Source organism: Hemitrygon akajei, chromosome 10 (assembly GCF_048418815.1).
Source record: "Hemitrygon akajei chromosome 10, sHemAka1.3, whole genome shotgun sequence".
Taxonomy (NCBI): Eukaryota; Metazoa; Chordata; class Chondrichthyes; order Myliobatiformes; family Dasyatidae; genus Hemitrygon; species Hemitrygon akajei.
In genome coordinates this window covers 25,154,360-25,179,483 of record NC_133133.1, presented here as the reverse complement: position 1 = coordinate 25,179,483, position 25,124 = coordinate 25,154,360, and the positions used below count along the sequence as shown (strand labels likewise).

At 42.6% G+C, this 25,124-nt stretch overlaps 1 protein-coding gene and 1 long non-coding RNA gene across 2 annotated transcripts in view; one reads left to right on the top strand and one right to left on the bottom strand.

Moving 5' to 3' along the window:
• LOC140734232 (monocarboxylate transporter 8-like) overlaps window positions 1-18,849 on the bottom strand; it is an 81,915-nt gene extending 63,066 nt beyond the window's left edge. The window contains exon 1 of the mRNA XM_073057923.1: window positions 17,539-18,849. Coding sequence (XP_072914024.1) covers window positions 17,539-17,812 — 274 coding nt within the window. The 5' untranslated portion in view covers window positions 17,813-18,849. The remainder of the gene's footprint in view (window positions 1-17,538) is intronic.
• The window catches only part of LOC140734234 (uncharacterized), a 34,296-nt gene continuing 26,549 nt past the window's right edge, over window positions 17,378-25,124 (top strand). Inside the window, exon 1 of the long non-coding RNA XR_012100501.1 lies at window positions 17,378-17,695. This is a non-coding gene — a long non-coding RNA (uncharacterized lncRNA). The remainder of the gene's footprint in view (window positions 17,696-25,124) is intronic.

Genomic DNA, 25,124 nt, shown 5'->3' with positions numbered 1-25,124 from the left:
GCTGGCAACATGCTGTAGTCAATAATCAGAGAGGAAACAACTAATCATTTTGGAAAGTTGAATATAATCTAACCTAGTCACCATGGCTTTACACAAGGTAAGTAAGTCATGTTGACTAATGTGCTTGAATTCTTTGAAAATGTTACAGGGAGAGTTAATGGAGGGGAGTGTATTTAGATCTCCTGAAGGCATTTGACAAAATGGCACACAAGAGGCTGGTACAAAAATTAAGAGCTCAAGATCTTTGAGGAAGTGTGTTAATGTGGACTGAAAACTTGCAATCATGTAGAAAAGAGAAAGCAGGAATAAATGGGCCCATTTCGGGGTGCAGGGAAGTAACAAGTAACACCAAGGATACGTAGGTTCTTATCCTCAAATGTTTGCCTGGAGGAGGAAATAAAATGAAAGGTTTCCAAGGACACAAAAATAATTAGAAGGGCACGCTGTAATAAAGACATTGCGATTGATTGGCAGGCGGCGGGGGAGCTGCGTGGCCTTGGTTGCAACAAGGACTAGGCCTCAAGGCGTGGGTCGCCTGTTTACAGGTGCCCAGGAGAGAGGCATCGGAATCAATCCTCTCCACCGGAGGCAGCGCAGCGTGGCATCCGAGCCAGACTCAGTGCTGCACCCCAGTGTTCCCTCGGCATCAGCCCAGCTGTATTGTGTCCAGCTGCAGACTCCTGCAACAGTCGTGGACTCAGGGTCTTTTTTTTAGTGTGACTGTATTTTACTGATATCTTGCTCGCTTCCACGAGCTATACGTGCCCTGTGCTGACAGTACTACGTTTAGCATGTTGGCGCTGGAGTAACACTGTTTCATTCGGCTGTATTCATGTATGGTTTGAATGACAGTTAAACTTGAACTTGAACCTGGCAGCTCTGGAAGTGTGACTCTATGCATGAGAGTAAAAGGAATCAAAAGGTGAATGATCTAAATGGAGAGAGTGCGAATGGGTAGAGTTCAAAAGTTCTAGTGCATGTAGAACCAATAGTTAAGAATGGAAGTGACATATTGGCCTTTATTGCAAAGGGGCTAGAGCTTAACGATAGGGAGGATTTGTTACAGATGTACCAGTTGTTCATGAGGTCACATCTGGAATACTATGCATGGCTTTTGTCCCCTTAGGTTAAAAAAATACTTAATATGTACAGTATATAATATAGCTTGGCACCCTGATGCCAAGCTAATTCCTAATTGGTCCTAATTCCTAACTCCTAATTCCAATTCCTAAATCCTAATTCCTAACAAGCTAATTGGTGCCAAGCTAATTCCTGGGTGAAAGGGTCGTGCTACCAAGAAAATCCAGGCAGTTTGGTCTGAATTCCTGGAAGTTTAGAAGAAGTGGCCTTATCCAAACATACAAGATCCCAAGGGGACTTTACAAGGTAGATGTTAAGATGTTTCCACTTGTGAGAGAGTCACAAACAAGGGAACACAGCTACACAATAAGGTAGTGGTCATTTACAACTGAGAAATATCTTCTCTCAGGACAGTGAATCTCTGGATTTCTCTGCCCCTGATATAGCTGGAGCTGGATCATTTGAGATGGAGGGAGATAAATATTTGAAAGCCACTTGAAGGAAGTAGGGTTATGGGGAACTAGCACAGAAGAGGAGGTGAGACTAACATCGATCAGCCAATGATGATGCAGGCATGAGGGGCCTGGCCGCCTACTCCTGTTCTTTTGTCCTCTGCCTTTGAGCCGGCAGAAATCTACCAATCTAATTTTCAAGTTTACTACTGGCAAACCCCTAGCTGTTTTTAAGGTGAGTAATTAGGTACAGCTTGTTCAATATCCTTAAAATAGACATAATTTTTAAAAAGATTTTAACTTGCCCCTGTCAGAAGTTTTGAAGAGGTACTAATTCGCCACTTGAAAACAGAGAAGACAGTAGGGGGAGAAAAACAATAGTTAACACCCTGGAGATTTGCCAGGAGGCAGAGTTTTAAAAATATAGATTGGGGGTGTTATTTTGTGGACTAGATTAAGAGAATTTATGCAAAATTACTCTCAGTGGCCACTTTATTAGGTAAAGTAGTGGAACATGTTGTGGTTCTCTGCTACTACGGACCATCCACTTCAAGATGTGTTGTGTGTTCTAAGATGTTCTTCTGCACACCACTATTGTAACACATGGTTATTTGAATCACTCTCACCTTCCTCTCAGCTTTAACCAGTCTGGCCATTCTCCTCTGACCTCTCTAATTAACAAGGCTTCTTTTCCCACAGAACTGCAGCTCATTGACTGTTTTCTGTTTATTTGCACCATTCCCTTGAAACTTAAAAGTGTTGTTCATGAAAATCCCAGGAGACCAGCTGTTTCTGAGATACTCAAATCTCTCCATCTGGCACTGACAATCATTCCACAGTCAATGTCACTGAGATCTCATTTCTTCCCCATTCTGATGTTTTGTCTGAACAACAATTGAACCTCTTGACCATGCCTGCATGCTTTTATCCATTGATTTGCTGCCATATGATTAGCTGATGTGCATTAATGAGTAGGTTTACCCAATTAAGTGGCCATTGAGTTTTATTTATTTGAGGGAATGTATACAATAGCAGCCAAAGAAAAATCCCACTTAATAATGAAAAGCAGTTTCATTCAGGGCACAATTCTAAATTGTGAGGACCACAGGAATGTCACTGGCAGTTTTGTCTCCTTCAAGGATGAATCATATAGATGTCTTAAATGGGACTGGCAGGAAACTGTTTGACTACATGAATGCAAGAGGCAGGAAAGCCAGCATCAGGTTCCAAATTCCAATTCAGATTCTATTGTTGCCACACCTCCAAAGCACCTACAACATTTTCAGTTTTCATTTCAAAATGAAACAATCAACTTTGTACCTCCTTCCCATCAGAACTTTACCAGAAGTACAAAAAAACAAGTGCTCAGCAGGTCAGGAAATATCTGTGCGAACAAGCAATTTAACATGTAGGTCCACCCCTGACAGTCTGTCCTCGCCCGTCCACAGAGGATACAAAAGCCTGAAAGCGCATAGCGCCAGGCTCAAGGACAGCTTCTATTTTACTGTTATCAGCCTCTTATATGATGAGATGGACTCGACTTCACAATCTACTGTGCTGTGATCCTACAGTTTGTCAGTTACCTGCACTGCACTCTCTCTGGAGCTTTTACTCTTTATTCTGCATTATTTGTCACCTCCTTGCACCTCACTGCACCGTGTCATAATTTTATCTATATGCAAGACAAACTTTTCATTATATGAAAATAATAGATCAATACCAAGATCCTTTGCAGAACTGGGAAAGAAGAAAAACAAGTATTCAGTAGACAAGATGGAGGGGGAGAAAAAGGTAAAAAGGAAGATCTCGAACTGAACGAGACCAACTAGGTTGATGGGGGCATTTGGAGGCAGATTATGCTTCTTTATAGAGTTATAGAGCACTACAGCACAGAAACATTCCCTTTGCCCCATCTACTCCTCCCATCCAAACTTCTCTTAAATGCTGCAATCAAGCCTGCATCCACCATTTTTGCTGGCAGCTTGTTCTGCACACGCATAGTGCTCATCTGTATAATGTGTTGTTAATGGTCTAATATAAGGATTTGATAACAAGAATAAGAGATTTATAATACAAAAAAAATATGCTAAACGGGGATCAGTCTCCATCAACAAGCACAGGAATTGATACACGACTAGTTAACGTGTAATAGGAGTCAGGCATTTGAGATTTGACTGAGCTCAGAGTGATGGTTGGTAGAACAGCAGAAGCTAGCTAGGACACCAGTAAAATGGTGAAATCTAGCAGAGAGCAAAAAAGATATGAAAGGCAAGCTGACCAAGTGATCGAGGTACTATCCCATTTGCTCCTCTGCACAAGCTGCTTCGAGTCAGTTGGCCTTGCCCTATTAGATACTTTCCATTTTGTTCTAAAATCCAAAGTTCAAAATAAATTTATTATTGAAGTACGTACATTCAGCTGTCACTTCATTAGGTACCGCCTGAGTGTACGTTCCCGGTCTTCTGCTGCTGTAGCAAATTCACTTCAAGGTTCAACATGCTGTGCATTCAGAGATGTTTTTCTGCATACCACTGTTGTAACGCATGGTTACTTGAGTTACTGTCAGCTTGAACTAGTCCGGCAAGTCTCCTCTGACCTCTCTCATTAACAAGGTATTTTCTCCCACAGAACTGCTGCTCACTGGATGCTTTATTCTAGTTTTTATTTTGCACCATTCTCTGTGAAAAGGGGTTCCCAACCCAGGGTCCATGGACCCTTTGGTTAATGGTAGGGGTCCATGGCATAAAGGAGGTTGGGAACTGCTGCTCTTGAGAGTGTTGTGCGTGAAAATCCCAGGAGATCAGCAGTCTCCGAGATGCACGATCGGCTGATTGGATATTTGCATTAACAAGCAAGTGTGCAGGTATATGTAAATAACTGAGTGTTTATGCCACCATGCACTGCCCAGAGGTTCATTTTCTTGCAGGCATTCCCAGTAGAACAAAGAAATGCAAAAGAAATAAAGGAAGGAAGAACAATGAAAGAAAGAAAGGCAGTAAGAAAGGAACATGAGTGATAGTGAGTCCATCAGTTGTACAATCAGTTCCATGTTGAGATGAGTAAAGTTATCCATATTTCTTTCACCTATTTGTTTCCGACTTTCTCTACTACTGAAAACCAACTTGTTTTCTCTCCAGTTCCGACACTGACTAAAGGATTTGAAATGTTAACTCTCTCTTTCCACAGACGCTGCTTGCCCTGCTGAGCATTTCCAGTATTTTCTGGTTTTATGCGAGAAATGACACTTTGACACAAGTAGGGAATCGTCAGAGTGGTGTCAGATTCAAGATTTAGCATGCTCAACTCAAACAGCCCAAAAACATTGCATTATACAGAGGAAAATAAAAACAGAATAAGGCAGAGAACATTGTGATTAATCCATCAGTGCCGTGCTCAGACGGCATCTTTACTAACACCAAACTATGCAACTGGGCATTATGGTTGTTTGTGTGTCTTTTGTGCATTGGTTGTTTGTCCACTTTTGCATGTAGTTTCTCATTGATTCTTTTGCGTTTCTATTGTGAATCCCCATAGGAAAATGAACCTCAGGGGAGAATGTGGTGACTTTGAATTCTGAAGGCGGCTGATCAACAGAGAACTGTATCTTTAAGCTCCAAACGGATCTTTTGGGCTGATACAATTGAAATCTCGTATGTGTAGACCAGTATTTAAAAACAGCAACAAACAACAGGGTCAGCTAACTCTGCGTCGGCGCTAGGATTCTAAGGGAAGGCAATGGAAATGCCAGCAGTCAACCTGAAATGGAGAACCATCTTGTAAAAGATTTCAGCTGGTTAAAGAAAGTGAAAGACAAAATACATTACGTAGAGTGAAACGACTGAGTTTGCCCATCAATGCATTGAACAATCAGGTCAAGATTCAACAAGAGCTAAAATAGAGATTTCAACATCAGATGACCCAAGATCAGAGTGGTCCAATGAGGTATAGGTATCTTATAGGTAAGATGGCACAATAGTATAGCTAGTGGAACTTCTACCTTGCTGCATCAGAAACCTGGGTTGAGTCCTGACATCAGGTGCCATCTGTGTGGCGTTTCACTGCAACTGCATGAGCTTCCCCCAGTCATTCCTTAAACTCATTTACCAAGCCTTTGACAGCATGTCTCAATATCTCAATATGTTGGATAATGTTGTTGGACAATGGCCCTGGTGAAGCACTTTATTATTTAAAAGCTCTGAAATGATGCAGCCCATCGCAAGTAAAGCCCTCCCCACCACTGAATACATTGACACAGAGTGCTGTTGCAGCAAAACAACAGGACCCCCGGCACCCAGGATATGTGTCTTTCACTGCTGCCATCAGGAAGGTGGAACAGGAGCCTCAGGACCTACAACTCAGGAACTGTTGTTACCCCTCAACCATCAGGCTCTTGAACCAGAGAGGTTAACTTCACTCACACCAACACTGAACTGTTCCCACAACCTATGGGCTCACTTTCAAGGACTCTTCATCTCATGTTCTCGATATTTATTGCTTATTTATGCAGTATTATTTGTTTCTTTTTGCTTCTGCAGCTTGTTGTCCTTTGCACACTGATTGAATGCCCAAATTGGTGTGGTCTTTCATAGATTCTATTATGGATTTATTGAGCATACACACAAGAAAATGAATCTCAGGGTTGTATATGGTGACATATATGAACTTTGTATCTCAACTGCATTCGAAGTTCAAAGTAAATTTATCAGAGTGCAGTGAATCAAAGTTTACACCTCACATTGACAGCTGAGGTACACAATTGCAATCTTTATTCTCGAAGTTTAAAATAATTTAGCTGAATACTACAAAAAGCTTCCTGTTGCACTTGCCACCTTTACATGTTTAAGCCAATATAATGGTAAATGTGTTACTGTCACATGAACCAAGCTATTGTGAGAAACTTAAGTTTTGCATGTCATGCATACCGATGATTTCATCGTATCTGTGCACTGAGGTAGTACAATGGAAAACAATAACATAATGCAGAATAAAGTGCAACGGCACAGAGAAATACAGTGTACTCGGACAATAAGGTGCAAAGTACAATAGCATGATAATTAATGTTAAACTATTATAGCACCACAATCACCAATCAGGGTTCAATTCCTGCTGATGATCGTAAGGAGTTGTACATTCTCCTCATGAACAAGTGGGTCTCCTTCGAGCGATCTGGTTTTCTCCTACGTTTCAAAGATACGTGGTTGGGGTAGTGAGTTGTGGGCATGATTTGCTAGTGCCAATGGTTACACCTGCAGACTCTCCAGCACTATCCTCACTGATTTGATGCAAATGACACATCTCACTTTATGCTTTGATGTATGTGTAACAAATACTTTGAAAATCCTTTAAGCCCACTACAAGGTAGATTGTAGATAGATAGATAGATACTTTATTCATCCCCATGGGGAAATTCAACTTTTTTCCAATGTCCCATACACTTGTTGTAGCAAAACTAATTACATACAATACTTAACTCAGTAAAAAATATGATATGCATCTAAATCACTATCTCAAAAAGCATTAATAATAGCTTTTAAAAAGTTCTTAAGTCCTGGCGGTAGAATTGTAAAGCCTAATGGCATTGGGGAGTATTGACCTCTTCATCCTGTCTGAGGAGCATTGCATCGATAGTAACCTGTCGCTGAAACTGCTTCTCTGTCTCTGGATGGTGCTATGTAGAGGATGTTCAGAGTTATCCATAATTGACCGTAGCCTACTCAGCGCCCTTCGCTCAGCTACCGATGTTAAACTCTCCAGTACTTTGCCCACGACAGAGCCCGCCTTCCTTACCAGCTTATTAAGACGTGAGGCGTCCCTCTTCTTAATGCTTCCTCCCCAACACGCCACCACAAAGAAGAGGGCGCTCTCCACAACTGACCTATAGAACATCTTCAGCATCTCACTACAGACATTGAATGACGCCAACCTTCTTAGGAAGTACAGTCGACTCTGTGCCTTCCTGCACAAGGCATCTGTGTTGGCAGTCCAGTCTAGCTTCTCGTCTAACTGTACTCCCAGATACTTGTAGGTCTTAACCTGCTCCACACATTCTCCATTAATGATCACTGGCTCCATATGAGGCCTAGATCTCCTAAAGTCCACCACCATCTCCTTGGTCTTGGTGATATTGAGACGCAGGTAGTTTGAGTTGCACCATATCACAAAGTCCTGTATCAGTTTCCTATACTCCTCCTCCTGTCCATTCCTGACACACCCCACTATGGCCGTGTCATCAGCGAACTTCTGCACATGGCAGGACTCCGAGTTATATTGGAAGTCTGATGTGTACAGGGTGAACAGGACCGATCAAAAGTTCACTTTATCGTACAAGGAGGCCATTCAATAGGTCTTCTACAAAGGCATGAGAGAGGAGTTGGCATGAATTGACTGGAAAAGAACACTGGCAGGGAAAATGGCAGAGCAGTAATGGCTGGAATTTCTGGAAGTAATACGGAAGGCACAGGATATATACACCCCAAAGAGGAAGACGTATTCTAAAGTAATGATGTCACAACCGTGGCTAGCAAGAGAAGTCAAAAGCAACATAAAAGTCAAAAAGCGGGGATCTAATAGAGTAAAAATTACTGGGAAGTTTTAGGATTGAGAAGTTTTTAAAAATCAACAGAAGGCAACTAAAAAAGTAATGATGGAATACAAAAGTAAGCTAGCCAATAATATTAAAGGGGATACCATAAGTTTCTTCAGATACATTAAGTGTGAAAGAGAGGCAAGAGTGGATATTGAACAGCTGGAAAACAATGCTGGAGAAGTAGTAATTGGGGCAAGGAAATGGAGGATGAACTGAATAATTGTTTTGCATCAGTCTTCACTGTGGAAGACATGAGCAGTATGGTGGAAGTTCCAGGTGTCAGAGGGTATGAAGTGTTACCCTCTACCTCTAGTTACCATTACTAGGGCAAAGGTTCTTGGTAAGCTGAAAAGGACTGAAGGTGGATAAGTCACCTGGACAAAATGGTATAGACCCCCAGAATTCTTCAAGTAGCTGCTAAATAAATTGTGGGACCATTATTAATGACCTTTCAAGAATCAATAAGATTCTGGAATGGTTTCAGAAGACTGAAAAATTGCAAATATCACTCCATTCTTTAAGAAGGGAGAGAGGCAGAATAAAAGGTAACTATGGGGCAGTTAGTCTGACCTCAGTTTCTGGAAAGATGTTGGAGTTGATTACTAAGAATGAGGTAAGGGTACTTTGAGACACATGATAAAATAGGCTGTAGGCAGCATAGTTTCCTCAAGGGAAAATCTTGCCTGATAAATCTGTTGGAATTCTTTGAGGAAATAACAAGCAGGATAGACAAAGGAGAATTGGTTGATGTGTACTTGGATTTTCAAAAGGCCTTTGACAATGTGCCACACATGAGGCTGTTTAACAAGCTATGAGCCAATGTTATTACAGGGAAGATTCTAGCATGGATAAAGCAGTGGCTGATTGGAAGGAGGCAAAGAGTGGGAATAAAGGGAGCCTTTTCTGGTTGGCTGCCAGTGACCAGTGGTGTTTCACAGGGATCCAGGTTGGGACCGATTATTTTTACATTATATGTCAATGATTTGAATGATGGAATTGATGGCTTTGTTGCAAAGTTTGTAGACAATATGAAGATAGGTGGAGGCCAGGTAGTTTTGAGGAAGTACAGGAGGTACAGAAGGACTTAAGATAGTTTAGAAGAATGGGCAAAAAAGTAGAAGAAATGAAAGGGTTGACTATTTTCTAAATAGAGTGAAAATGCAAAAAACTGAGGTGCAAATGGAGTTGGAAGTCCTCACGCAGGATTCCCTAAAGGTTAATTTGTGGATTGAGACCGTGGTGCAAAAGGCAAATGTGGTTAGCATTCATTTCAAGAGGACTCGGATATAAAAGCAAGGTTATAATGTTGAGACACTATAAAGCACTGGTGAGGCCTCACTTGGAATATTGAGAGCAGTTTTGGGCTCCTTATCTTAGAAAGGATGTGCTGAAACTGGAGAGGGTTCAAAGGAGGTTCACAAAAATTATTTCAGGATTGAACAGCTTGTCATATGAAGAATGGTTGATAGCTCTGGGCCTGTATTCACTGGAATTCAGAAAAATGAGGGGTGGCCTCATTAAAACCAATTGAATGGTGAAAGGCCTTGATAGAATCAATGTGGAGAGGGTTTTCCTATGGTGGGAGAGTCTAAGACTAGAGGACACAGCTTCAGAATAGACGGGTGTCCTTTTAGAATGGAGATAAGGAGGAATTTCTTTAGCCAGAGAGTGGTGAATCTGTGGAATTCTTTGCCACAGGCAACTTTGGAGGCCAAGTCTTTAGGTATATTTAAGGCAGAGGTTGATAGGTTCTTGAACAAGAGAAAAACTGCACATGCTGGAAATCCTAGCAACACACACAAAATGCTAGAGGAACTCAGGAGGCCTGGCAGCATCTATGGAAAAGAGTATGGTTGATATTTCGAGCCAAGACCAGGCTCAGCCCGAGCAATGAGAAAGGGTTAGTTAGCAATCTTGTTGTGCGAGGCCCCTTGGGTAAGAGTGACCATAATATGGTGGAATTCTTCATTAAGATGGAGAGTGACGTAGTTAATTCAGAAACAAAGGTTCTGAACTTAAAGAAGGGTAACTTTGAAGGTATGAGATGTGAATTAGCCAAGATATACTGGCAAATGATACTTCAAGGGTTGACGGTGGATATGCAATGGCAAGCATTTAAAGATCGCATGGATGAACTACAACAATTGTTCATCCCAGTTTGGCAAAAGAATAAACCAGGGAAGGTAGTGCACTCATGGCTGACAAGGGAAATTAGGGATAGTATCAATTCCAAAGAAGAAACACACAAATTAGGCAGAAAAAGCAGTACACCTGAGGACTGGGAGAAATTCAGAGTCCAGCAGAGGACAAAGGGCTTAATTAGGAAAGGTATAAAAGATTATGAGAGAAAGCTGGCAGGGAACATAAAAACTGACTGTAAAAGCATTTATAGATATGTGAAAAGAAAAAGATTGGTTAAGACGAATATAGGTCCCTTACAGTCAGAAACAGGTGAATTGATCATGGGGAACGAGGACACGGCAGACCAATTGAATAACTACTTTGGTTCTGTCTTCACTAAGGAGGACATAAATAATCTTCCGGAAATAGTAGGGGACCGAGGGTCTAGTGAGATGGAGGAACTGAGGGAAATACATGTTAGTAGGGAAGTGGTGTTAGGTAAATTGAAGGGATTAAAGGCAGATAAATCCCCAGGGCCAGGTGGTCTGCATCCCAGAGTGCTTAAGGAAGTAGCCCAAGAAATAGTGGGTGCATTAGTGATAATTTTTCAAAACTCTTTAGATTCTGGATTAGTTCCTGAGGATTGGAGGGTGGCTAATGTAACCACACTTTTTAAAAAAGTGGAATTATAGACCGGTTAGTCTGACATCGGTGGTGGGGAAAATGCTAGAGTCGGTTATCAAAGATGTGATAACAGCACATTTGGAAAGAGGTGAAATCATCGGACAAAGTCAGCATGGATTTGTGAAAGGAAAATCATGTCTGATGAATCTTATAGAATTTTTTGAGGATGTAACTAGTAGAGTGGATAGGGGAGAACCAGTGGATGTGGTATATTTGGATTTTCAAAAGGCTTTTGACAAGGTCCCACACAGGAGATTAGTGTGCACACTTAAAGCACACGGTATTGGGGGTATGGTATTGACGTGGATAGAGAATTGGTTGGCAGACAGGAAGCAAAGAGTGGGAATGAACGGGACCCTTTCAGAATGGCAGGCAGTGACTAGTGGGGTACCGCAAGGCTCAGTGCTGGGACCCCAGATGTTTACAATATATATTAATGATTTAGACGAGGGAATTAAATGCAGCATCTCCAAGTTTGTGGATGACACGAAGCTAGGCGGCAGTGTTAGCTGTGAGGAGGATGCTAAGAGGATGCAGGGTGACTTGGATAGGTTAGGTGAGTGGGCAAATTCATGGCAGATGCAATTTAATGTGGATAAATGTGAGGTTATCCACTTTGGTTGCAAGAACAGGAAAACAGATTATTATCTGAATGGTGGCCAATTAGGAAAAGGGGAGATGCAATGAGACCTGGGTGTCATTTACACTAGTCATTGAAAGTGGGCATGCAGGTACAGCAAGTGGTGAAAAAGGCAAATGGTATGTTGACATTCATAGCAAGAGGATTCGAGTACAGGAGCAGGGAGGTTCTACTGCAGTTGTACAAGGCCTTGGTGAGACCACACCTGGAGTATTGTGTGCAGTTTTGTTCCCCTAATCTGAGGAAAGACATTCTTGCCATAGAGGGAGTACAAAGAAGGTTCACCAGATTGATTCCTGGGATGGCAGGACTTTCGTATGAAGAAAGACTGGATTGACTAGGCTTATACTCGCTGGAATTTAGAAGATCGAGGGGGGATCTTATTGAAACATAACAAATTCTAAAGGGATTGGACAGGCTAGATGCAGGAAGATTGTTCCCGATGTTGGGGAAGTCCAGAACGAGGGGTCACAGTTTAAGGATAAAGGGAAGCCTTTTAGGACCAAGATGAGGAAAAACTTCTTCATACAGAGAGTGGTGAATCTGTGGAATTCTCTGCCACAGGATACAGTTGAGGCCGGTTCATTGGCTATATTTAAATGGGAGTTAGATTTGGCCCTTGTGGCTAAAGGGATCAGGGGGTATGGAGAGAAAGCAGGTACAGGGTTCTGAGTTGGATGATCAGCCATGATCATACTGAATGGCGGTGCAGGCTCGAAGGGCCGTATGGCCTACTCCTGCACCTATTTTCTATGTTTCTATGTTGACTGTACTCTTCTCCATAGATGCTGCCTGGCTTGCTGATTTCTCCAGCATCTTGTGTGTGCTGATAGACTCTTGATTGTTCATAGCATACAGGGATACAGGGAGAAAGCAGGAGATTAGGACTGAGAGGAAAATTGGCTCGGCCATTATGAAATGGCGGAGCAGACTCCATGGGCCAAATGGCCTAATTCTGCTCATACAGCTTATGGCCTAATAACAGAAGAATAGAAGCTACCCTTGAACCTGATGGTATATGCTTTCATATCAGCTGCCTGATGGGAAAGGGGTAAAAGCAAGAATATCTGGATCGGGTGAAGTCTTTGATTATGTTGGTTGCTTTCTCTGGGCTGTGAGAAATGTAGACAGAGTTCATGAAGGGGAGGTTGCTTTTTGTGATGTGCTAAGCTGTCCCCACAACTTTGCAGTCCCGGAGTTCCCAAAACCAACTCCACCGACTCGGCAAAGTGATTCCCTCCCGAGTCGGTTGATAAGCACTTTAGGAAGTCGTAGTACATCAGAAGCTCAAAGACAAGATGGTGAGATAGAATCTTGGATAGGGGGTGCGAGCAATAGATGCAAATGTGGGAGCATAAAGTAGGAATAGAGCAAATGAATGCTCTATAGTCAACATATAGTCCTGGTGGACACAGAGCAGCGTTTTCCCTCTGCTGGTTTCTCAGGGATGGGCTAAAAATGCTGGCCTTGTTGCTGATGCCTGTATCCTGAAAAAGGAATAAATTAAAATCAAGGAACAACTTTACCCTGAGGTGATAGCTAGCACATATGGAATTCCCTCTGCAAATTATATTAGCATTTCAAAGTACTTCCATAATTTGTTTCAAAATCTCATCATACTGTTTTTCACAAACAAATTTCAACTAAATTATTTTAAGCAGGAAAAAAAGAGCACACTCTAAACATAGTTGAGCTTACTAGCACCATTGTGCTTCTTCAAAAAGAAATTCTAGATAGGTGCATGGAGCTTAGAAAAATAGAGCGCTATGTGGTAGGGAAATGCTAGGCCGTTTCAAGAGTAGGTTACATCGTTGGCAACATCAGCCAAACAGGTGGCTGCAATTCGATGCATAAAAAACATGCAGATATGTTTAGGAGATTCAGTTGTTGCTCAGACCAAACATCAGATTGGGGAAGAAGTATAATTGATATGACCTTGACTGTGGAATTTGATTATCTCAGAAAGTGCTAATCTCCCGGGAGTTTCACAGACAACAGAGAACGATACAAAAACAAGTGAATGGGGCATTGTAGGTGAAAATGCCTTTTTAAGAAGTCAGAGAAGAATAGCCAGACTGGTTCAAGATGACAACAGTAGCTCAAAAAAAAAGACATGCATTACAGTGGTGTACAGAATAACATCTATGAATGCGCAACACATCGAACCTTGAAGTGGATGGGTACCTCAAAGTCCATGCCCGGTTCCACTCCTGCACCTAAAAGTGGCCACTGAGTGCAGTTGCCTAGATTTGAAGCAAAATGCTTTAGTTCAAAACACAAGTGCTGGAGGGCTTGGTAGTAAGTCATTTTATTTTCTGTATTCTATTTGAACAAGGGGCGGCACGCTCGAGTAGCAGTTAGCACAATGCTTTAAAAACACAAAAATACAACTGCAGATGCTGTGGATCAAAGAATACGCACACAATGCTGGAAGAACTCAGCAGGTCAGGCAGCATCCGTGAGAAAAGAGTAGCCAACGTTTCGGGCTGAGACCCTTCATCAGGAATCGGGAACCCTTTCTGATGAAGGGTCTCAGCCCAAAACGTTGGCTACTCTTTTCTCACGGATGCTGCCTGACCTGCTGAGTTCTTCCAGCGTCATGTACGTATTCCAAGCACAATGCTGTACATTGCCAGCTGCAAGATCAGGGTTCGGTTCCTGCTGCAGCCTGTAAGGAGTTTGTACATTCTCCCCATAGCCATGCGGGTTTCCTAGAGTGCTCCAGTTTCCTCCCCACATTCAGAGGTGCACAGGTTAGGGTTAGTGAGCTATGGGCTTGCTATGTTGGCACAGGCAGTGTGGCGACACATACAGGCTGCTCAGTGCAATACTCACAGATTTGATTTGATGCAAAAGACACATTTCACTATATGCTTCGGTGCACGTATGACAAATAAAGCTATTTTAAATTGGTAGCAGCACACATAAAATGCTGGAGGAACTTGTTAGGTCAAACAGCATCTATGATACCTTGTTCAAGTCTGCTTTTAATAGCACCACAGCAGCTACAGAATCATTCTCCCTTCTGAGTCCTCTGTTAGGGGGAAAACTGAAGGGATTTTATATCAAGCTCAACTGATCTTCCAAACGTGGTTTGAAAATTCATGGAACAGCACTGAAGAGTAAAATTCTGTAAACCGGAAGGTAAAACAAGCTGCTGGGAACTCTTAGCAGGTCTGATAGCATCTGTGAGAGAGACAGAAATTTTATTGGTCAGTGACATGTTACAGAACCTTTCTCAGTACTTACTTATTTCATTTCAGAGATATAGCTTCAGGCAGATGGGGCTCGTCGGCTGTAGTTGGCAGCTCACCTAGGAAAAGGAAAATTCTGATCTCAAACTGCCACTGCTAACTTGAAGCTATACCTACTTCACGGAGGTATTGGGAGTAAACTGCAAGGAAAATTCTGGAGCTGGAGTCCCAAAGTAGTCCTAAGTTGAGTTCAATACTAACTGGCAACTCCTATGACACTGCTGGTGCCAAACTGCATCAATCTCTGCTGCATCTTTAGATTCATCAGCTGCATGGGAGCCTCCTGCGTGGGCAACAGCTTGCTCTCCGTATCGCACTGTCCTGGTTTGTGTATCACATAGACAGATGGGACACAACTTCCATGGTAAACCCACCCAAACAAAGGAGGCCCTTCAAAGATACAGCATGGAACAGCCCCTTCCTGCCCACCAACCCATCGATTTAACCCTAGCCTAATCACAGGACAATTTCCAGTGACCAATTAACCTGGTAACTGGCAGGTCTTTGAGACTGTGGGAGGAAACCGGAGCACGCGGAGAAAACCCATGTACACATGGGAAGAGCATACAAACTCTCTTGTAAAGGACGCTGGAATTGAACTCTGAACTCAAACTCCAAGCTGCAGTAGTGTTGTGCTAACCGCTATAGAACAGTGCCCGGCAGGTTCAATCCCCGTTGCTGTCTGTAAGGAATTTGCACGTTCCCCCACGACCACCAGGATTTCCTCTGGGTGTTCCAGTTTCCTCCCACCTTCCAAAGACATACTGGTTAGTAGGTTAATTGGTCACAAGGGTATAATTGAGCAGCAGGGGCTCATTGGCCTGGAAGGCCCTTAACTGTGCTGTATTAAAACAAGTTTTTGATTATGTGCTAAAACACACCCAAAATGCCTTCAAAGACCAATGGGAATTCAAAAGAAAGGACATTTTTGAACTGCAGTAACTACTTCACTGTTAAAGAAATGTCACAGTTTGATATCTAGGCTCATCTTTTTCTTTATGTATTTCATTACTACGGTCTTTCAACTTTTATCTGAGTGTTTCAAACAACCAGTTTAATTTATATTAAATGATGCCAATGATACCAGGAGAATTACTTGTTGTACTTTACCTGTATTTGTGCAATTGACAATAAACTCAACTTAATAGACTAGCTCAAAAATGCATCATCTTAACAACTAGAAAACCTTTAGGTGGCCTCCCGTTTCAAGTGCCCCTCGATAGGTAAGAACCGAGGAAATGTTTTGTTGGTGTTAAATGTCTTTGATGAATAGAACCTTTGGTCACAGAAGCACAAGAGACTGGAATCTGGAGTGAAGAAGAGAAAAAGATGTTGCTGGAGGAACTCAGCAGGTTAGGCAGCCTCTATGAAGAGAAGTGGATGATTCGGTTCAAGACCATTCCTCAGAAATGAAATAGGAGAGATAGCCCCTATAAAGTGGTGAGGGAGCAGGAGGAGGCAAGAGTTGGCAAGCAATACTTGGATCTAATCAAAATTTCGAAAGAGAAAATGGCATTCATTTAAAAAAATGACAATTGTTTTTAAAAAGTAAAAAGCCAAAAGCTGTTTATTTATAGCAAATTTTATTTAAAATCATTATTTACATTAAACATGATTTCCACAACCACTTGCAGCTTCCCTTTCCCCAAATATAATAAGTGTGGTCATCAAAATTGGCAGGGGACATGACAATAATGGAGAAAATGGAGGTTATCTCAAGATGCTCTGAGTGTCCACCAAACTACAAGTACTCTGACCAAGAGCTTCTCTGCAGTTTACAGTTCCATTCAGTCTGCTGAGAAGTTGTGACGTGCCCACGGCACCCTCTGAGCTGTAGTTGTGCAGCAAGTGAAATGCTGGTGCACACATAGCCTTTGTTGCCACTCAGCTGGAATTCTCATTTATAACATGCTTTATTAAAGAGCCGCACAGATTTCAGGCCATGTAAAAATTTCCTGCTCAGAGCAACGGTCGGTTTGCGCAGCTGTAGAAGAAATATGAGAGGGAACGATGGACGCAAGCACACGAAACCGTGCCTTAAGCTTTCGTTTGGCCTCCACCCTCTGTAAAATTCTGGAATTCATACCTACCCCAACTCCACCCAGCAAACTTAGTGGCCATTTGTTTGCGATAAATTACACATCTGATCCCATCACGTTGAAACGTCATGTACAAGCTTCCAAGCACAAGCTGAAGCAGACTCTGGAGAGTACCGGGAATACTTCCGCAGAGAGAAACACACTCTCTCTGATCCTGGTCCACCTGCCTGGGTGCTTCCAGAAATTCCAACTTCCATTCCTTTTAGGAAAATCCGGGATGATTTGACCATTGCTTTGTATCAGGCACAAAATAATTGGGGATTATTGTCGCCCTTTCTGTCACTAACCTTAGTGGAGTGTTATACTGGGTTTTTTTTTCAACTCCTGTCCTAAATGCACTTCTTGCTAAATGCCAAACTTCTGGAATATATTTTATTATTTGTTATTCATTTGCAGCAATATTACTTCATGGATTGTGCGCAGTTATACATACTTCGTTGTGCACCTTGGTCCGGAGGAACTTGGTTTCGTTTGGCGGTATACATGTGTGTGGTTAAATGACAATACTGAGTATTTGAACTGAACTCATTACGAAAGGGATTGGAGGTGCAGATTATTTCCACACTTGATGACAACACGCGCGGAACTGGTAACTGGGAGAAAGCAGGCAATCCGCACTCACCCGTCTTAAAGAGAAGGCTGGGGTCCCTCTGGTCCTCCATCTCCTTCAGGAACATCAAGAAGAGAATCCCGAATGAGTTTTGGATGCCGAAGATGGAACCGCTGCACCAGGTGGCCGCAAACACCACGACCCAGCCGAAACCACCTTCGGGCACTTGGTAAGTTGGCTGGGGAGCGGACGGCGAGACAGCCTCCGGCTGTGGGGCTTCTTTGCAGCCGGGCACCTCCTCCACTTGCACTGCTCCCTCCACCCTATCCTCGGCAGATTCCGACATCTGCTTAGCTGTGTCCTCCGCGTCCGTTCCTCTAGACAAGACAGGAAAGGACTCGCTACACACTCTGGGTGACGTTCCCTTTGCCGAAGAGTGTAAATTACAGCCACCGCTTTTATGTAATGTGGCTGTTTTATTCACATGTAACTGGCGTCCTCGAATCACAGCGGAGCTCGAACATAAATCGACTGATCGGGGTCAGCGTTCTGTAATCATTTTATGCTCGAAAATCAGGTGTAAATCGGCCCCCTGCCTTTGTCCTTCACTGATTGGGCCGACAGCCAGAATCAACGCAACTACCGAATCAATCAACGACAGAGAAAACAAATCCCCAGACAGGCGGAAACTCCGCCTCTGGCCCCATCTTAACGCGAAAACGTTGGCGAGATAGCCGGGCTCCAGTAACACATCTGACGGCAAAACTAATTTCCTACAACATCCAGTCCCTCAGGATACTGATAAACAGGAAGCGTGCTCGATCCCAGTTAATCAAGCAACAGCCCCGCCTCTCCCACAACTCTTCACCCAGTCGGTAACGACGGAGCGGAGTTCTACAAATACACTCACAGGCAACGTGCTCGCCCTCTTGAGTCAAATTAGTTTCTCTCCCAGCGGTCGCTCTCCTGGATTAATTTAATGCGTCCGTTGTCCGCAGTATTCTCCTCGTATATCAAGCTGCTGGGTTCTAAGCCCACTTCTCTCTTACAGCGTTAAGGCAGTAGATGCTGGGAGCCGGAGACGCCAGCTCGGATTCTCTCTCTGAAGATGAATACGGAATTCCTGACAAGTCTTCAGCCTTCTTCTGTTCTTACTAGTTCTCATTTTGTCGGATATTAATTTTTTTTTACCGTAAAATATAGCAGCAGAATGAGATCATTCGGCTCATCGAGTCTGCTCTGCCATTCCGTCGTGTCTGATCTATTTTCACTCTGAACCCCATACTCAGGCCTGCTCCCCATAACCATTGTTGTCCTCATTAATCAAGAACCTATCAAATGACATTTTAAATATACCCAATGACTTGGCCTCCTTACCCAGCCATGGCAATGAACTCCACAGGTTCACCACCCTCTAGCTAAAGAAAGACATCTCTGTTCTAAAGAGAGCCTTTGTATTCTGAAGCTGTGCCCTCTGGTCTCTGACTCACTCACTACAGGAGACATCCTTGCCACATCACTCTATCCAGGCCTTTCAGTAATCCATAGGTTTCAATTAAATCCCGCTCCGCTTCCCCCCCCCCCCCCCACTCCACTCATGTACACTCCAGCGGTACAGATCCAACACCATCAAAAACTCCTCATGTGTTAACTCCTTCATTACTGGAATCATTGTTACTCTGCATTCGCTCCAATAGCAGCACATCCTTTGGCAGATAAAAGGCCCAAAGTTGTGCACAACACTCCAAGTGCAATCTGCTCAATGCCTTATAAAACCTTAGCATTATATCCTTGCTTTTACACTCCAGTCCTTTTGAAATGAATAATAACATTTGCCTTCCTTACCACTGACTCAAACTGCAAGTTAACCTTTAGAGAATCCTGCACAAGGACTCCCATGTCCTTTTGAACCTTTCATTTCTGAATTTACTCCCAGTTTAGAAAATAGTCCATGCCTTTAACTTTTCTGCCAAAGTGCATGACCATACACTTCCCCTACACTGTATTCCATCTGCCACATTTTTGCCCATCCTCCTCATCTGTCCAAGTCCTGCATGCTCCCTGCTTCCTCAATACTATCTGCTCCTCATCTAACTTTGTATCAACCGCAAACCTTGCCCACAAAGCCATCAATCCTGTCATCCAAATCATTGACATATAACGTGACAAGGGTCCCAACACTGACTCCTGCCAAATACCACTAGTCAGTGGCAGCCAAGCAGAAAAGGCCTCCTTTATTCCCACATTATACCTTAAAAACTTACTAGTTTTCATCATTAAACCCACTCCCAAAAACACTGATCGTACAGTTAACACTGAGCTCATGAGATGATTTCCCCATCTTGCCATGTTTTTCATTTTCATCGTCGTCGTGGCTAACCCTCGAGGTCGAGGATGATGGTCTTAGTTCCGTTGATCTATTTAAGATGTGGCTCACAGAGCGACGATGCCTGTGCGTGTATTTGTTTAACGTGTACTTGATGTTGCACTCCAAGAAGCACACAATACTTCACAAATCAACCAAACGATTCCAATGGCATGGAAACCACGACGATTGGAGCTGATGGATTTGTTGCAGCCTTCATCCGCCTTCACAGCCGTTGAGTTCGAAGTAACTTCATCTGTCTGTTCCACCGTTGAGGTCTTGGTTGGATTGATCTTTGTCAGGGACCTCACCCTCGACCTTACCGCCATGGGTGACCCTACCAGGAGCATAGCATCAGACGGCATCGCTCTTGGGATCTCAGGACCACACAAACTTCTCCACCACGACAAGGTGACAATCCACGGAGAAGTCTTTTTCATACAGCAACATTCTTTAAAGAACAAGTAATTGTAGACCCTCTGTCAGACAATTTGATCCCAAACCATTTGCTCCTACTTCTTTTCCAGTTCTCCTCCCTATTATTCTTGACAAGTTGATACATTTCCTACTTGTACCTGCATTTCAAGCATTGACACTTCAGAAATACTTACTTGACTGTTATAGGCTTTGCGAGTCTTTGGGAGTGGATAGGGTTCAGATCTGGGGGGAAAAGAATTAGAAATTTAGAGATGGGGAAATAATAAATATAATGTGGAAGGAAGGTACAGAGAAGACAAAGAGTCTTTATCTGGATTCATAACAATGTTGATAAATTAGTGTCAAAAGTAGATATAAAAGATTTGATCTATAAACTGTAAATGCATTACAGAGATATGGTTGCAAGGTGACAAACCTGAAATATTCCATATTTGGGAAATATGCAAAATGAATGTAAAATCCATTGGAGAGAATTAATTAGTTTGTGGAGATTGGTATATGATCAAAGACACTTGCAAACATCTACAGGTGTACTACGAAAAGCCTTGTGTATGTACACCTTTTCCAATGACCTGGGACTTGAAAAGGGCATACCTGGTCTTGTTTTTGGGAGGGAGAAAGAGGTGGAGTTTGTGGGGAAGAAAAAAAGATGAGAAAGGATGGTTCTAGGATTATGATGAGTGACTTTGGTTTTGGAAATAGTATCGGGGTTGGTGAAGGAAAGGGAATAAAGAGAGAATGCAGGCTGAGCATATGCTCTCTTGAATTGAAATGAATGGAGACATTCAAATATTTCCCCTGTATGGAGTGTGTGGAAGAGGTTACAGTCTGAGAATAAAGAGCTGACAGCTCGGGGCACATGGGATTCCTCCATTCAGAGCAGTGAACTTGTAGAACTCGCTACCCAAGAGCGCTGTGCAGGCTCAGTTGCTGACTGCTGCATATCCAAGAGATAAATATCCAAAGGTTAAAGGATTCAAGGAATACAGGACTGATACAGACATGTGCTATGGTGAAGTATTAGTTATTATCATACTGAATAGTGTGACAGGCAGGGGACTGATTGTGTAAACCAGTTTCTACCTGTATTTGCAAACATGAAGAAATCTGCAGATGCTGGAAATTCAAACAACAACACACACAAAATGCTGGAGGAACACAGCAGGCCAGGCAGCATCTATAGGAGAAGCACTGTCGATGTTTCGGGCCGAGACCTGCCTGGCCTGCTGTGTTCCACCAGCATTTTGTGTGTGTTGTTGTTCTACTTGTATTTGTCTGTTTATCTGTTGATACAGTGCAGAACAGGCCCACCTGGCTCATCAAGCCACACCACCCAGCAACCCACCTATTTATCACTAGCCCGATCCCAGGACAATTTACAGTGACTAATTAACCTACTAACCATATAGGTTTAGTCTTTGGACTGTGTGCAGAAACAGGATCATCTGCAGAAAACCACAGCAAGAACATACAATCTCCTTACAGACGGCGACAGAATTGAACTCAGGAGTGACCCGAGCTGGAAGAGCATTGCACAGACCGCTACACATGTTCTTATGAAATACCGGAGTTTCACAGGAAAGGTAATGGAATTAATTTAGGGACTATAATCTTAACAGAGACTGAACAATTGAAAATGACCACAGTATTTTTCAGAATGATGGAAATCTATTCAGAGTAGTTTCCTAGAACATTAAGCTGCAGACTCAACCAGGGATCTAGTTATTTTTCTGGATTATTTAGTAATCACACAGCAAGGATATTGTGGGGAGAGTAATCTTAAAATGAAAAATGTTGGACCTTTGATAATGAGCAATAATGCATCTTAAATCTGAAACTTGAGTTTTAATCTTAAAAGTTATTAGCATGCGTGGTGATTCAGCCAGTGTCATTCAGGAAAGTGAATGCAAAGAATTGTGGGTTGATGAGCAATATCATAAGTCTCAACAAACTGGGGATGGTATTTTAATTGAATGCTAAGCTTGAAAAAGTCATGAAGAATGACAGTAAAATCCAAGAACTTGGAGTTTTAGAAACCAAAGACTTAAAGACTAATCAAGTCAGAGACATACAGTCATAGAATAACACAGCAAAGCAACAGGCCCTTCGGCCCAACGTGTTCATGGTAGCTATGTTGCTTAGTGAACTAGTTCCTTCTGCTTGTGTTTGGCCCATAGCCCTCTAAACTTTTCCTATCCATGTACATATCTGGATGGCTTTTAAATATTGCTAATGTGCCTGTCTCAGCACAATTTCTGGCAGGTCATTCCAAATATGCACCATGCCCAATATCCCTTTTAAATTTCTTTCTTCTAAACATGTGCCCTCTTGTTTGTAGAAGCCTTCCTGGGGGATGGGGTGGAGAGGGGAGCGGGGTGGCTTACACAACTAGTACTTGTAACTCAGGTCCCCAAGACCAAATGGTATCCTGGTAAATCTTTTCTGCACTGTTTCTAGTTAGTAACATACTTTCTTTGATAATGACCAAACCCGCACATAATACTCCAAGTATAGCCTTGCCAACATAATTCCCCAACTCCTTTACTCAATATTATGCATGCCAAGTGCTTTCTTCCGAATTAGAATGATTAGAACTAACTCATATGGTGTGACATTTGTTGCTCTAAGGCAGTATAGTGTATATACAAAATTACTATAACTTGCATGATTTATTTATGTTTGTAAAAACAAAACAAAGTAGCATTCATGAACCATTCAGAAAACTGGTGGCAAAGAGAAAAAAGCTATTTCTAAATAATTGAGTGTGGGTCTTCAGGCTCCTGAATCTCCTCCCTACTGTTAGTAATGGGAAGAGGACATGTCCCCGAAGGTGAGAGTCCTTGGGGATGAACGCTGCCTTCTTGAGGCACTGCAGGTTGAAGGTGTCCTTGGTGGGGAAGGTTGTGCCCATGATGGATCCTCTTGCAATCATGTATATTGCAGCCTCCGTATCAGGCTGTGATGCAACCATTCATAAAGGTCTCTGTGGTACATCTGTAGGAGTTTGCAAGAGTCTTTGATGATGTACTCATCTCCTCTAACTCCTAATTAAATAGTCGTTGGTATGCCTTTGTTGTGATTGCATCAATGGGTTGGGTCCGAGATAGACCCTCCAAGACGTTGACAACCAGGGAGTGAAGGTGCTCACCCTTTCCACTACTGACTCCTCAATGAAGACTGGTTTATATTCTCCAACTTCCCCTTCTTGAAACCCACAATTAACTCCTTGGTCTTGCTGATGTCGAATATCAGGTTGGTGCCGCAACATTGCTGAATTTATCTCACTCTTGTACAGTTCCTATTTGCCATCTGAAATTCTACCAGCAACAATGGTGATTTTATCCGTGCCATTTGAGCTGTGCTTAGCCACATAATCATGAGTGGAGTGAGAGCAGAGCAGTGGCCTAAGCACATATCATTGAGGTGCACCTGTGTTGAATGCTAGTGAAATGTTATTGCCCATCACCCCACATGCTTTCAGTGAACTATGAACTTATGTTCCTAGGTTGCTGTGTCCCATTATCACTGCCCAGTGCCCCATTTATGGTGTAAGCCCCATCTTTGTTTGATCTCCCAAATGCAACACTTCACATTTATCTGAATTGAAAGCTATTTGCCGATCCTTAGTCCATGTACCTAGCTGATCAAGATCCCCCTGTAATTTTTCATAACCATCTACACTGTCTACATCACCACCCATGTTAGTATCATCTGCAAACTTACTAACCTTGCCTTGTACATTCATATCTACATTGTTTATACAAACAATGGCCCCAGCACCACAGCTGTGGCACACTAACTAGCCACAGGCATCCAGTCTGAGAAACAATCTCGATCATTACCATCTGTTTCCAATCACTGAGCTAATTATGAATTCAATCCACTACCTCCCCCTGGATCCCATGTTATCATCTAACCTTCCAGACTAGCGTGTCATGATGCTCTACCCCCTAGAAATACTCTGAGATTTGTCAGACACATCTCCCCATTGCACAAAGGTGTGAGCCCAATCACACCTCGTCTCTGTCAGGCTTTCTGGGATTGTCTTTGCTACCCTTTTTAAACAATGGTACCACCCATCTAACTGCGATGCTACTTTCAAAAAGGTATGCAATTGCACTCCAATGCTCCCGTTCCTTTTTACTGTCCTCTGGCTAAAGATGAAGTATAAATCTTTGCAATTTTTTCCCCTGCTTCCCACAAGATCCAATAATGTAGCAGGTCAGGCCCTGAAGATTTATCCACCTTAAAACACTAATGCCTCCTTCCTACTAATTCATATGTGGTTCAAGACATCACCACTAATTTCCCATATTGCTTTTTTTCTCCTCAGTAAAAACTGAAGAGAAATATTAAAATGTTCTCCTTTTTTTGCAACACTAACACTTTATTCAGAATCAGGTTTATTATCACCGGCATGTGATGTGAAATTTGTTAACCTAGCAACAGCAGTTAAATGCAATACATAATATAGAAAAGAAAATAATAATAAATAAATCAATTACAGTATACATATATTGAATAGATTAAAAACCATGCAAAAACCAGAAATACTGTATATTTAAAAAAGTGAGGTAGTTTCCAAGGGTTCAATGTCCATTTAGGAATCAGATGGCAGAGGGGAAGAAGCTGTTCCTGAATCGCTGAGTGTGTGCCTTCAGGCTTCTGTACCTCCTATCTGATGGTAACAGTGAGAAAAGGGCAGGCCCTGGGTGCTGGAGGTCCTTAAAAATGGATGCTGCCTTTCTGAGACACCGCTCCCATAAGATGTCCTGGGTACTTTGTAGGCAAAATACCCAAGATGGAGCTGACTAGATTTACAACCCTCTGCAGCTTCTTTCGGTCCTATGCAGTA